General features: G+C 41.0%; 2 protein-coding genes across 3 annotated transcripts; one reads left to right on the top strand and one right to left on the bottom strand.

The window, feature by feature from the left end:
• Positions 1–34: 34 nt before the first annotated feature.
• Positions 35–11,940, bottom strand: LOC119918488 (dynamin-1-like protein). Of its 2 annotated transcripts, XM_038739254.1 has the most exons (19): positions 11,748–11,940; positions 11,107–11,248; positions 10,601–10,647; positions 10,446–10,517; positions 8,318–8,404; positions 7,825–7,987; positions 7,564–7,684; positions 7,033–7,164; positions 6,154–6,360; positions 5,820–5,940; positions 5,478–5,633; positions 5,303–5,392; positions 5,093–5,185; positions 3,963–4,016; positions 3,577–3,657; positions 2,450–2,581; positions 2,243–2,352; positions 1,104–1,263; positions 35–1,009 (listed from the first exon to the last, which is right to left on the bottom strand). In XM_038739254.1, the coding sequence occupies exons 1-19, from the start codon at positions 11,847–11,849 to the stop codon at positions 953–955; spliced, it is 2,127 nt and encodes a 708-aa protein (XP_038595182.1). In that variant the 5' UTR covers positions 11,850–11,940; the 3' UTR covers positions 35–952. The 2 variants fall into 2 exon arrangements, with proteins under 2 accessions (XP_038595182.1, XP_038595183.1); XM_038739255.1 differs by lacking the exon at positions 3,577–3,657.
• Positions 11,941–12,063: 123 nt separating this feature from the next.
• On the top strand, positions 12,064–13,582 carry stmp1 (short transmembrane mitochondrial protein 1). Its single transcript, XM_038739268.1, has 3 exons — positions 12,064–12,224; positions 12,523–12,576; positions 13,031–13,582. The coding sequence occupies exons 1-3, from the start codon at positions 12,210–12,212 to the stop codon at positions 13,100–13,102; spliced, it is 141 nt and encodes a 46-aa protein (XP_038595196.1). The 5' UTR covers positions 12,064–12,209; the 3' UTR covers positions 13,103–13,582.
• Positions 13,583–14,344: the final 762 nt, after the last annotated feature.

Here is a 14,344-nt window from a genome sequence, read left to right as displayed (position 1 = left end):
TTTAACAGCTTAAAAGCAAATGAATCCATTCAACTGGCAATAAAATAGCTCTATTTATTCTTTTGGGAACCATACAGAGAACCACAGTGCACCATATTTCACATGTAGGCAGCGATATGTAAACATAATTAAATGACCTACTGCAGCAAGCTGCAATAGTGCTCATTACATTATCCACACAATTAAATAACACATTAATAAATAAATATTCTGGTGGCAATACAGTGTCGAAATGGACTTTCCATACAGAACAGTGTGGCAACAAGAGTGCAAAAAAGTCATGGAGTATATACACAGGTGTAAGGACTAACATTTGCTATAAGTCAGGAGCAACTTATGTATTTTAATTCAGCAAACCAATCCCTGCTATGACTTCTGAGGTTCTGCGGTTTCTGACACATGACAGCTACTCCTAAATGAAAAAGTTGCAGATGAGGAGATGAATAATATTGTTTGTGTGATTTTTTTTTTATAACCTGGAGAAAAAACATTTGCAAGAATGCTTTGTGGAGCTGCCAAAAAAGCATCAAAACTTTAATTTCCACTTCACACAAAAGTCCATTTCCATTCTGGTTAACCGCAGTCTGTCAAAAAAAAACCAAAAAGTACTTTCCCCTTAGTTGCACTCTTGATTCCTCTAGGAGGCGTGGGTGGCAACAATGGTTTCTAAAATAGTACCTTGAACATTGGCTAACAGAGGCGGTGCATTTTCATATACTCTAGACAACACCAAGCATTTTTGATAAACAACTTAAATTAACTTACATTTCTTTCAGATAGCTTGTGAGCCAATTCGATACCTACTGTACATTTGAGCAGGGATCAGATCAGTGCATTTTCATGGATGCAAATCCAAAACTTCATGTTCAGACATGATGAGTGCATGAAGCATCGCCCCATTAGGCATGATGAGGCGATAACCGATCCGGTTCGGCTCCCTTTGCAGATCTTTTCACCAGAGATGCGTTTCCCTGATCTCAGCGATCACCTGGCTGGCTTTTTGCAACGCCTTCAGACAAAACAAAATATAAAACAATGAAATGACTGATAAAAGGAACCTAAATTCATCTTGGACAACTACTACAAGGTGGGAGTCTGTTAACCTGTAGCATGTCGGCGGCCTCCTTACGCCGCTGGGCCATATCCTCCGATTCAGTCAGCAGATCATTGAGGAGGCCAGATTTATACAGCTGGCCTACGAGCTCGCTCTGGAGGCTGTCCTTCACATGGTTGACCAAGAAGTGCATCACTGCCTTCGGCACACTGCGGTGGGGAGAGGAAACAGACTGAACAGATGGTTGAGAACAAGAAGGCAAGAGGGCCTGGTGATTGTGTCGTCCCCCAGATGGAGGAGGCTCCAGGTGGGAGTGCCTGTCGAAATATCGAGCTGTTAAAGTACGAGCTGCGAGTTAAATACAATCTGTTTCTCCCAACTGAGCTCTGGGGGGGGGGGGGCTGCACTCTGAGAATATTGCAGAACATCTACTTTGGTAGGATAGAAAAGAGGATCAAATGAAGTCAAATCACACAAAAACAAATGTAACACCATTATTTCACAGCAGGTAACACTCAGATTCTTGCTTTTCAGCCATGGCTGTTAACAGTTCATTGGTAACTTTTGTGAGTTTTTATTATGGTGGGAGTTAGGTTTACAAGTTAACTCTAGTGTGAAAACATTTTCACGACAAAGAGGAGACATTTTAAAAGGATAAGGCTGGCGATATTCTCTATTTTCTTATTGTAACTGTTAAAAGATCACAAACAACAATGTGTTAGTCTTAATACTTTCTGACTTCCCTATCCTGCCTCAATCCTGTTGGTTCCTACTGACATAAAAGTATACAAACAGTACCCAAGTGTATAGAGTTACCTTTTAAAAAGTCAGTAATCATCAGTAATCTCCTGCCACTTTACTGCAAACGTAACTCAAGCACAGCATTTGTTAGGGCCTATTTTCAGCTGCGGTTTCACACACATTTGGACGGTGTATGTGGCATTGACTCAAGATAAACTACTATGCCTGTGTCAACGGTAATGAAGGAAGATGTCACCCTGTTGCACTGGGTGACATCTTCCTTCATATGGCATAGGGGAAGACAAATCAAGCTGTGGCTACACGCACACACAATACTTGATAATATGGCCAATTCATCATTGGTGGTGTTCTTTTCATGGGATTTGTTGACTATATACAGTGTTAAAATACAAAACCACCTCCACTTGAGGAGCTGTCCGGGCCTACCTGTCCTGGATATTCTTGCGAACGATGAGGAAGTAAGACTTGATGAGACGCTCGATGACCTCACAGTCACGCTGCTCACGTGATGACAGCTTCCTGGCAACCGGCACAGGCTTGAGGGAAAAGGCAGACAATGTTTTCATCAACCCTTTGCTGAAAAATACTGTATTCTTCATCACGGGGCATGCGGTTAGGCTTATGTTTAGTTACCACATCAAGCAGGTTGACAGCTCCTTTAAGGGGGCTCCCAGGTCCAGAGCCGGGGGCTTCATCCCCTTTCTTCAACATCCCCCTCCAGTTCCCAGTGCCATCCTGCTCGCCTTGGGGCCCTGCTGCTGGGGCCTGATGAGCCAGGAAGACAAGAAAAATGAAGACAGATAAACTGGGGTCACACCACCCAGGTTAGGGTGCACAGGGAAAGGATGGTTAGCATATGCAGCACAATAACCTTGACCGGTTCATATGCCGTAGCGCAACCACAAGCAAAACAGGCATGTACACATTAAGAGATTGCAGGAGCTTGAAGCTAAACATTAATAACTGAGTGTAGTACAGACACTGACAGTAGGGCTTGCTCAATAATGGCAAAAATCATCACGATTATTTTGGTCTTAACTGAAATCACGATTATTAACATGATTACTGATTGACTTAGGAAACATCATGCATTTAGAGCTTTTACAATTGAATGCTTCATTTTTTAAAAATGATTATGTATTATCCAAAATATCCCATTAAAAAGGAAAGTGATAGTCCGCCTTCATGGTGGCGCTAGAGGAAAAGTCAGGGGATCACCGAAGTAAGTAGGGTTCATCCTCTGGGGACCTTGAAAGTGTGTACAAAATGCATGGCAATCCATTCATTAATTGTTACGATATTTCTGTTGAACCAAAGTGGTGAACCAACCGACCGACATTGCCATCCCTACAACAATGCCATTAAAACATTGCCATTTTCCTAAAATATGCACTTACAGACCAAACAGGCTTGAGTAGATGGTGAAGGGGTAGAATTTCCACTATCGCTCAATTCCTATAAACTACAAAAGAATTAATACACAGGGCAGTGTTATGACGTTAGAAAAGGAAATAAAGGGAGAGGAAGGCATTTTCTGTGAGACAGGTTTGACCGGTTTGGGGACACAGAATGCAGAAAACACAACGGTTGTTAGTGCAAGTTCACACAGGCTGAGGGAGAGCGAAACAAGAGCATGGCATCAGCAGACAAAGATCAGAGTGCATGCCAGCAGCCCATGTCCACCCAACCATCCATCCAACCATCCATCCATGCCCCACCACCAGCCCCGCACAAAACCAGCGAGCTGTGTACGTGCCCACCTTGGCACCGTCCACGTCTGCTCCCGATGCAAGGGGCTCGCCAGAAACCACAGTTGGGCCAGCCGGGCCTTTGCCAACAGACTAGCAGGAATATAAGAGCAGGAATAGAGAGAGACAGAAAAAAAAGCACTGAGAAGAAATGTGAAAAGACAGAGGGAAAGAGGTTGGCAGTCTAACGTCATTTGAGAGGAGGAGAGGAGATGTGGCATAAAAATCCTCAATGGAAACTATCCTGAGGCATTTGGTTCACAAATCCCGTAGTGCTACGAGTGATTAACACTGCACAAGTCCCCTTTATTCTCGGGACGCTGCAGACTACAACCAAACATTAGGAAAGATAGTATTAGAACTGGTATTATATTTCAAAATAAGTTTGTTTCTTTTACCTTATCTCTGGGCACTGCAGTGGGAAGCTCCCTCATCCTGTTTCTCCTTTGCTCCTACAAATGCACAAGAACACATGTTGCTACAAATAATTACAAAATAAATACAAAATTGAAAGTATGTATGAACATTTACTGAAACACAAATGATGAAAGAAGTTCTCCTGCTTCTTTTTTACTGACCTAATTAAAAGAGTCATGTATTTTCTGCTTATGATTTTCTAAATAATGAAAATGCAATTACCTAAAATAAAGATTCAGACATGGAAGCAAAGAAAGGTGGTAATAATTTGAAACCTGAAACTAAAATCACTATTATATTCTGATATAGATTTAAAGGCCACTGAATTTCTAGCATAGAAATATTTTACTATTTGAATTTATGTGGTTTAAACATCCCATTTTTAAAAATAAAATTCAGCAGTCCAGTATGCAAAAAACTTTCTTTAAGTTGCTTGAATACAGTTGGTAAATTTATCACCTAAAGAAGTATCTTTAATAACCTGAATGCCCACGTTCAAATTCTTTAAAGTGAATTTTGGTGTTTGTCCACCCTGATTTATTTTAATTTTTTGACACTTGCATTCTATACCTGCATTTGTGAAACATAAAAAATACTCAGGTTTTTTTTTTTATTTCCTCCATACATTCTGAATCAATGGCATTTCATACTTTTTATATTAGAACTTGACCGATATGGGATATTTGAGACTGATATCGATATTGATCTTCTGATATATCGGCCTTTATTATTTTTTTGCTTTATTTCAGAAACACATAACATAAACAAAGACCCCTAACATTTGTTATGTGCAGTTTAAAAATAAAACTTTTTTGTTTTAAATAGTACTTTGAACAAAAGTAAAAACAAAATATATTAAATTTTTTATAAATATAAGTCAAATTTATAAAAAGAAGACAAACTATGCAACAACACTCGATTGAATGATGTCTTCCGGCTCTCCGTTTCTTTTTGAACCGATGAGCCTGCCGGTTAATCGGTTGGGTTCTATTTTATATACTTGAAAAATATCAATATATAATCCCAGGCCTACAAATAAGTAATATCAGGTGTACACATCTATTCTCTTTATTCTGCCCGAAAAAAAATGTATGTACAGGAGATTACAGACCTCTATATTGTTATTCAAGACCCCACAGGCATCTGCAAAGTCTGGGTGTTTGGTGTTGATGTAGGCGAGCTCTATTGCAACCAAGTTATGCACCTATGACAAGAAGAGAGGACACCTTTAGTTATCAATCAAATGTTCTGATGCAGCCTGAGAGATCATGACTGCAGGCGACGACAGCGCAAATGCAAAGAGAGATGAATTTGATGGTACCATCTCGTTGGTAATAGGCAGTCTCTTCCTCAGAAGGGAGGTGACAACTTCCACAATGGCCTCGTGTAGCTTAGGGAATCTCTGCAGCTCCTGCAAGACAAAATATTCTCCATATTAATGTCTGTGTGTGTGGGAAAACTTAAATGTGATCCTGTTCTTTGACAGAGCTGATCACCTGCGTGCTGTAGTTGCTGCAGTGCTGGATGATCCTCTGCATCTCCTCGTGGACCAGCTCCACGCAGCGCAAACTGGGCTCCTCCAGGCGTTTCACCTGTTTCTTCACCAACAGCTCGAAGGAAACCTCGGGCACAAAAAGGGACGGGCGCGGGCCCTGATGTAGGGGGAAGAGGGAGCTGCAGGTTAGCAATTATTAGCCAGAGCAACTTGTTTTGAGGGCGCAAACAACAAAAGCAACAGAATAGTTTCTATTGGTTTTCCTACAATAGCTAATAATAACAGGAGAAACTTCAGTGCCCCTAGTGATGTCACATTTACGGGATTATGCAGCAGCACTCACTGTTGCATTCCTTATAGCTGTTAGGATGTCAATGGTGCTGAGTCCTCCCAGAGGATCCACAGACTCCAATGTTCTACCAAAAGTCTCGTGGAATATGTAACAAATCCTGGCTCCACCGCACCTGAAAAATAGAAGCGGGGGGATATTAGCTGTGATGTGGAGCCCGTGGCCTACTCTCCTGTCAGCTCTTCCTTCACAGAGGCTGTGCGTGCCTCAACTTACAAGTTGTATCATACTAAATGATGAAACCAATGCAGTTGTTTTGCTCATTTTCAATGCGCTGGAGCAACAGTGTCACCGTGTGGCGGAGGGGAGGAGAGCCACCGCTACTCACAGCTCTGCCGTCTCGATGTATTTGGCCGTGCCCTCTATGGTGTTGCAGTATTCTGTGGCGAACTTAGTGATGAGCTGGAGCAAGGTGGCACTTTGGTCTTCAACAGGTTCGCCGTAGCTACTGAGCAGGGATTGGTACTGGGCTGCCAGGACGTTGATCCGTGTCTTCAACTCAGGGAGACAGTCTCGGATGTGATGCATCAGTAACCTGAACATTATGGCAGGAAAGGGCAGAGGGTTTACTTTTTATGCAAATATGTAGAATGATATTCTGTGCTGGGACTGATCAGGCTAAACACCTACTGTTTAAAGACAATAGCACTTTCTCTGATTAATAACATGGCTGCTGATGCTGACATAACTTCAAATGTCCTGGTAATATGTTACTACCCTACCCATACCTGTCCTGGAAAAATTAAGAATTATTTATATACATTTTTTCACAAAGAAAGGCTGTGGGTACCTGGTGCACAGAGGGAACACTACCGAGCAAAGGAAAATGAACCTCGCCACAATAAAAGCACACACACCATCAGGCTGCACGACCATTCATTTAATTCCCCCCATGTTTTGCACATTCTTTTTTCCTGAAAGTATTCTATTCTCCAACCCTTCTAATTTGTTAATTTGATTATGGTCTCTTCAGAAAGGTAATTATTTTGAGTTTACCATCAAAAAGTCTGAACTGGTCGATATAATACTGAACCAAAGTTACAGAAGCATAAAGATTTATTTTTCTGTTTCTGTCTGCAGCCCTGCTGCAAAATAAGCAACTCACAATGACAATGGGATTTTAACATGGTTGAAACCAACAGAAGCACGAGGCTTTGCGCTTTTCAAAGTTTTTACACTGTATAATAATATTCATAATCACATTCACCTGTTCAGGGTTCTGGCCAGGTATTTGGTTCCGTTTCTGTTTGCGAGGGATGGGTATTTCTTCTGCAGGAAAGCATGTTCGTCCCGAATGGCATCAGCCACAGACTTTTTATTGTTGATGTCCAGCTGGCTCCTAAAAGTATAAATACAACAATACACCAACAGTTAGTCCTGGGCAACAAAAGGAAATTAAAAAATAAATGTGGGGATATATGGAAGTCAATCTATTTATCAGGATATCTAATATTTTTATGGAATAAAGGCTTAGACTCATCATGATGCCTTATGTACAGATCACTGAACTGTATTTGATGTCCATTTAACTGAACTGAGTGATAACAGACTTACAGATGGCAGTTCTCAAGTAAAAAGGTTTTAATATACCAGCATAAAAAATGTATTATAGTACACTCCTCTCTGTTCTCTACACATCTATTGAGCCTCTCATCTCCATTATTACAAATTCATCTCTATTATGAGTAATGGATTCTTTCACATTATATTTAGTGCAGGGAATATGGTTTGTCCAGACCTATTGACTACTCCAATGAGGCCCAGTTTGACAGGAATGACTCTGCCCATCAGTACATCCATAGCATCAGTACCGGCGTCCATCAGATCCAGCTTGGTCACCACAGCCAGTGTCCTCCTGCCTGGTCAGTCACAGTCAGTCACAAAGGTCAATATCACAAAATTAGCTATCAACACACATCTTCTATTAGCCATTGAAAAAAAAATAAAAAAGTTTACCCATAATGGTTTTGGATCATTTGTTTTCTTCAGTTGTTCTTACCGTCAGGGTCGACCTCCCGGGCCACCTTAAGGGCCTCCGAGGTGGCCATGTCTGTGTTGGCCGCAGTGACAGCCAGGATGATGGAGTTTGGGTTAGAGATGTGCTTCAGGATTAGATCTTTAATCTGAAGCTCAATGTCTTTAGGCTGATCACCCACAGGCACCTTAAGGTGACAATATCAATCTTGAGAAAGGACACAGTACGTCTCAATTTGATTCATTAGAAGCTACAGTGGTGGGATTTCTCACATTAACACATGTTCAACCAGAGGGGAGGAACTAATGAGGCTGGAATCAAAGCCTGCACACACTTGGTCTTTGACAGCAGGTTTTGAAGCATCAAGAATGAGTTCCTAATTCCTTACTGTATATAACACCAGTGACCAAGCTTATCTGGTAAATCATGGTTTTTAGGAGTTTAATAACAGATTTCCCCTGGGGAACGAGATGATAAAAGCCTGGTCTTGGGAAGCAAGAAGTTCAGCATGCGTTACCTTAGTGATTCCTGGCAGATCCACCAGTGTGAGGTTGACAACATGAGGCGAAAATATCTTCAGATGAATGGGTTCATCGCTGATCCCCTGCAGAGGGACAAGGAAAGAATAGACATGTACTGTGTATCTAACAGCTTAGCGCTGCTTCACAGAATTTTGTTTCCCCTACTTGCTGTAGATCCTGATGGTTATAATATTTTAGGTAACATTTCAACTCTCATGGTGCCGTTTCTGACACTGCTGGGTGAGCACTACAGCTCCTGTCTGTGACTCTATTAGCGTAGAGTCTCCGGGTTCTGTAAAAAATAAATACCCGGGGGTTTGTTGATAACACCAGAAAGTCGTTATATGACACTTATGGCTGTTCCTCAAAGATGAATGAAACATCTGGATGAACATGAAACTGTCTGCCCCCTGCTCAATAAAAAAAGGTTTTTTAACCGTTTCCCCAAGCTGAAACTAGCCACCAGCTCCATCTTTGTTTAGATTGGGATAAGAGGTTGCAACATGAGAAACAGGATAAAAATCATTTTTTATTCGCGTAATGGACAGAATTTGTTTTCATCTAGATGTTTGAAGGAGTCTTTAAGGATTTTGGAAATACCTTCAGAACAGCTGTTGTTAAATCGACCTTCTGTGTTTTCCATAGATTGCCATGCATGTTTTATCCCCAGAGAAATTGACGCTTAGCTCTGTGACTCAAATGTTACGCTAAAACATAAGACACACAAACTAGGGCTAGGTGTTTGCTATGGCTAGCCTAGCGTGGCTAGAAGAGAGCACGGGCCTTCTAGGAGTGCAATTTCCAGGCAGACAGCTAACACAGTGGAAGTATCACAACTCTGTATTGCTAACCTGGGGAAGTGGCTAACATTAGCTTGTCCCTTGAGGAGGTATTGCTACTCAGTTTGGCTAACTGTAAAGGGTAGTTTATAGCTCATTACAGAACAGTTCTCCTGAAGTACCACACAGACCAAGAACAAAGCGCCCGCTGACCAAGTTAAGCCAAGTCCCAGAGAGACAGGTGAGTTGAGAAATATGAGCTGCTGGTGGCAAGAATAGTTTTTTGAATTAAGTATAGCGTACACCTAATTTATAGTGGGAGGATCGCTGTCCTCACTGACATGGATGTGCTTAGGGCTTCTGGTGAGGTCAGACAGAGGCCGTTCCCACAGAAACACTCACTCATGCTACTCAAGAGAACCGTGGTAATGTAAATAACCCAAAGTTTTACAAACATAAATTAGATCAAGCCTTGTATTTGCCCTCCTTTCAGCTTCCTAGAAGTATCTCCAAATCCCTTGAGCCAGAATAGCCCTAAGCTGCATGCCAAAAAATGCTGGTGAATTCCAGTTTCTGCAGCTCAGGGCTATATCCAAAAAAAATAAAATAAAATAAAAATATCAAGCCTCAACTCATATTCTCGGTTTTGGGAATAAAAGTTATGCTTTCTCTTCATTGCATCTGGATTATTTTAATTCTCTGTCTACATGTGTTAGTCACTTATCCCTGGCAAGCTTGCAGCTAGCCCAGAATGTGCACCTAGTTTTCAAACTGGAAAAAGAAAGAAGGAATACATGTCCCATCATTTGCTGCTATAGTAGCTAGTTAATGATGAACTGCTCTTAAAATTTTTGCTGTTTTTTTGTTTTTTTGTTTTTTTTTAATGCAAGTAGCTTTTTATATATTCTTATTACCTAAAATTGTCTAAACCTCTCCACAACGCCCGTCCAATAGCGAAGTTGTTGTCAAACTAAATCTGTCTTTCCTGCTCTTTCATCTGAAGTAGAGTTGCAACAATTAGTCGATTAGTTGTTGCTTTTTTACTCAAAACGATTAATCTATTTTGATAGAGTCATTTTGTAAGAAAACTAATTCACTGATTTCAGCTTCTCAAATGTATTATATAATATAATAATATTTTCTGGCTTCTTTTGTCTATGGTAGTAAACTGAATATCATTTGGTTGTGGACAAAACAAGACATTTGAGGACACATTTGCGAAACGCTCATCAACATTTTTCACCATTTTCTGACAGTTTATGGACCAAAAAAAATAATCGATTAATCATGAAAATGATCAACAGCCTAATTGATAATAAAACTAACCGTTGAATCCATGTCTCACCTTATTATTCCCCGATACTCGCTCTGTTTCATTTTCAATTTCTTGCCTGATTTCATCAAAATCTGTGTAGATCTGCAAAAAGTGAAATAGAAAGATATGAAATCAGGCAAGGATCAACAGTAGTCATTTAATATTTTGTATGATAAAAATCTTACCATATTTTTTGTGTGCAGAAACTTGCCCCACTCTTCACACTCTCTGCCTGTGACACACGAGGGGGCAAACACAGGTGTGTTAACTATTACCACATGAAAGACAACTATTCTGCGTGGGAGGCTGAGCAAGCACGGCTAACAGCTGGAACTACAGATGTGGCTTTGAGGAGGGAGGGAGCACAACTAAGGAGCTAAACCAGGTTATTAAATGTGAAGACACCTGTACAGTGCACCTTTTCTCACACCCTGCCATCTGCAAGTGATTAGAAAGACAGTGACAGGAACTTGCTGAGCACCAGAAAATATGACTTTTTTCATGCTGGGCACAAAAACAATGTTGGGGCGGCCCCTACGTGTGTGTTTGCTAGCCTAAAATAATGACTTGTACAGTAGGCAAGAGTCCCGACATAAAAAGGACTGACGTAAAATCCAAAAACAACAGTGGACTATTTAGTGGAGTCTTTGGTCTGAAAGACTGCTGACACTAGAGGGATTTTGGTGCTTACCACTTTCATCATTTTTCCTTGCATCTCCTGGATCTACATGGACCAGCTGGAGGATGAGAGGTCGCCTGGTTACGACACCAGTCCCACGGGGCAGCAGGTCCCTGCCCACCAGGCTCTCCAGCACTGAGCTCTTACCACTGCTCTGGAGACACAAGACGCACACAGAGAGAAGAGTTAGAGGAGGGATAAACCAAGGGACTGAATCTACTTTCTGATTTAACACACCAGATCCAGCCCTCATATGGAACCATGCTGGATCAGGCTACAGCCAACACAGCTAATTGCACCTGTCTTTTCCTCAAGCTATGACCTGGTTTGGGCTAACAGAGGATAGTATTAAAATAGCACTGATTGAATATGATCAAAATAGATTTCACTGCCAGCGCAAACTATGCAGATGAGATGTGCAGTAGGTTTTAGCAGACCAGCCTTGGTCCACAAAGGCCTCTGAGTAGCCTGATCAGTTCGTTTTGGTAACGTTATCTGAATCTAAATATGTACTACTGCTCTAAATGTAGGTATGTTTCTTCTAATAATGTGATCTCTATCTGTGCATGCATTACGGTAAAGTAATGTTACCTAGCTAGCATGGCAGCCCCTAACGTTGTATCACAAAATACTCACAGTCGGATCATTTTTACCTGAGTCCCCACTACTGCTATCTGCGGCAGCTGTATGATATCCGCACCGACTGTGTTGAAGACATCTTGGAGCTTGTTTATTACGGGGATAAGAGCCTCCATGTTCGCGGTTTATGAATCAAATAAACCTGCTATATTCGCGATGGAGCCAAAGTCATTCAATGTCCCACCGACACCACCATTGCAACAACACCCACTGGACGGACGATATTTATTGTGCAATATTGGGAGTTGTAGTTCTCCAGTAAGGAACAAGTACAGCTCAGACAGAGGAAAAGACTACAATACATGAGCTCCGATTAACGCGATACTCTAATGTTCTCGCGCATGCGTATTGTTGATGACGGGCTAGCTTTGTTAGCCGAGTAGACTGGTTGATTTTCTCCCTCAAACCTTTTAAGTTACTGCCAGATTTTAAATCATTAAGCTCGCCTGCTGTTGCCAAGCCTTCGTTATTCCACCATGCTACAGTTCCTGGTGAGTTTAAATGAAGTTATCATACATGGCATCGACGTTTGCCAGGATGTTAAGAGTTGCGAAACCAGCCCAGCTAACGTGTTAGCATAATGATCATTTGCTGTCAAATGTGTTGATGGTTTTTTAATTAAAAGTCTCCAGTTTAACGTTTGTAAACAAACCTGAAAAGTACAGCTAACGGTTAAACATGCCACCTCAGAAAAGCCACTTAAATTGGCGTTAGCTTGAAATTTAGGAGATGTTACTTCATCAGTCAGATATTTCGGCCTTGACTGACATTTGTCGTTTGTCTTTCCAGGCTGGCTTTACCTTGGGAAATGTTGTGGGGATGTACCTGGCTCAAAACTATGATGTAAGTTTGTTGAAGTTAAAACTTTACATTGGTCTATAAATATAGTTCCACGATTCAGTGGAGTTATGTGATGGCGCAATGGATAAGAAACTTGCCTTTGGTGTGAGAGACCCGCGTTCAACTCCCCCATCTACCACTGTGTCCCTGAGCAAGACACTTAACCCCTAGTTCTATAGTAGTGCTGCAGGAGCTGTTCATCCCCCCCCCCGCCCCCCCATGACATACTTTGACAATAAGGTCGTCTGTACACCTATAAATAGGTTGGACAAAACACATGTCAGTATACTGCAGTACACTTCTATTAAATAATGGCAACAAACTTATAACTTTCATGAAGCTGTGACTGTTGTGTAACTGCAGTTTACTGCATTATTTTTAGTTTGGTGTACCTAATAAACTGGCAATTGTGTATGTGTATCGGATTGTACTGACTGTACTGCGCTTTCCTTTTGAGGTTCCCAACATAGCCAAGAAAATTGAAGCCTTTAAGAAAGATGTGGAGGCCAAGAAGAAGCCCCCAGAGTGAGCAGAGCGGGACCATGTTGCAACAAAGGACTCTCGAGAGAAACTATTTATTTTACACTGTTATGGTATAAAGAGGGTACATATGATGAAAGGACTGACAATGTAAAAATATGTATGAGAATATTAAGTGCCTGGAACCACATTTGTTTCTTCCCTTAGCTTTATAGGTATGTTGTTGTTGTAGCCTATTTTTATAAGGAACTGTGCAAATGCTGGATTTAAAGAATATTACAGATAACTAGTGGGATCAATAAAGTCCAGTATCATGGCACTGTAGGCTCGCATTTTCTTTAACTTACACATCAGGTGTAAATATTTGTAAAGCTTGCTGTTGCTACTCAGTGTTGTATTCCACAAAGTTTCAACATTTTCCTTCACAAGCTTCCAACTTATCAGTAACATCTGCCACATGTTTTGTGACATTTAGTACGAACACAATTCTGAATCTTTCAGCTTATAATAAAGTTGTTGATAATGTTAAGTCTTTGCTTCATGAACAAATGTCAATATTACTGGCAAAGTTGTGCACTCATTTGTGGGAGAAAAACAAAATCATTGCTGCACTGCACTGGTTCCAGCAGTCTACTTTAGTTGGCATCACAAATGTGTCCACCAGATGGCGCCACTAGCAAGGCATTTCTATTTTATGATCACTTAAACCAAAAAGGTAAAGAATTTATTTAGGTTTTGCAAAAGTTATTGTCTACTTTTTCTTCTTCCGTTTTGTTCCTTTAGTCTTTTTCTTCTTTTTGTTGGAATTGTTTGAATTTGGCCACCCAAAGCCCCTGAACTCTAGACAGTCCACTGCATTGTGAGAAATGTAGTAGACATTCTCCATGGCTGCCGGGCTGAGGATGTCCACCTCTGTCTTGGTGGATTTGGCACTAGAGGACGTCTTTTTGGGTGTTTTGGGACTCCCAGTCTTCTTGGTGGGTCTCGAACTGTGGGAGGTTGATGTCCGGGATTTGGTGGGCTTTGAAGAAAATACACGTGGTTTACTGCAATTTCCTCTACTTTGAATGGTTTGGATAGTTTTTAATGTTACATATACTTTACCATACTGAAGGATGTCTAGGTCACTTCCAGTATGATGGATTATTTACCCATCTGTAAAATGAGACATGTATGCAGAAAAACATTATAATAAACAAGACTATTTAACGAATAGGAATTACATAAAGTGCTTTTTCAAAACAGCTTCAAATTGTCACAATTTAAATATTTGTTTCTCTTACCAGTTCTG

The sequence above is a fragment of the Micropterus salmoides genome, unplaced genomic scaffold (genome assembly GCF_014851395.1).
Source record: "Micropterus salmoides isolate LMB-PRFRI ecotype aquatic unplaced genomic scaffold, ASM1485139v1 Ms_hic_scaffold_23, whole genome shotgun sequence".
In the NCBI taxonomy this organism is placed as follows: Eukaryota; Metazoa; Chordata; class Actinopteri; order Centrarchiformes; family Centrarchidae; genus Micropterus; species Micropterus salmoides.
Note: the sequence above shows the minus strand (reverse complement) of the source record. Positions and strands in the feature narration are given on the sequence as shown.

Excerpts from the sequence above, each read along its gene's own strand:
- stmp1 (XM_038739268.1), top strand. Across the intron at positions 12,577-13,030 it reads ACCTGGCTCAAAACTATGAT|GTTCCCAACATAGCCAAGAA; the intron begins GTAAGTTTGTTG and ends TTTCCTTTTGAG.
- LOC119918488 (XM_038739254.1), bottom strand. The coding sequence starts at position 11,849 with ATGGAGGCTCTTATCCCCGTAATAAACAAGCTCCAAGATGTCTTCAAC. Across the intron at positions 10,518-10,600 it reads TTCTGCACACAAAAAATATG|ATCTACACAGATTTTGATGA; the intron begins GTAAGATTTTTA and ends CACTTTTTGCAG. Across the intron at positions 3,658-3,962 it reads CTGCAGTGCCCAGAGATAAG|TCTGTTGGCAAAGGCCCGGC; the intron begins GTAAAAGAAACA and ends TATTCCTGCTAG.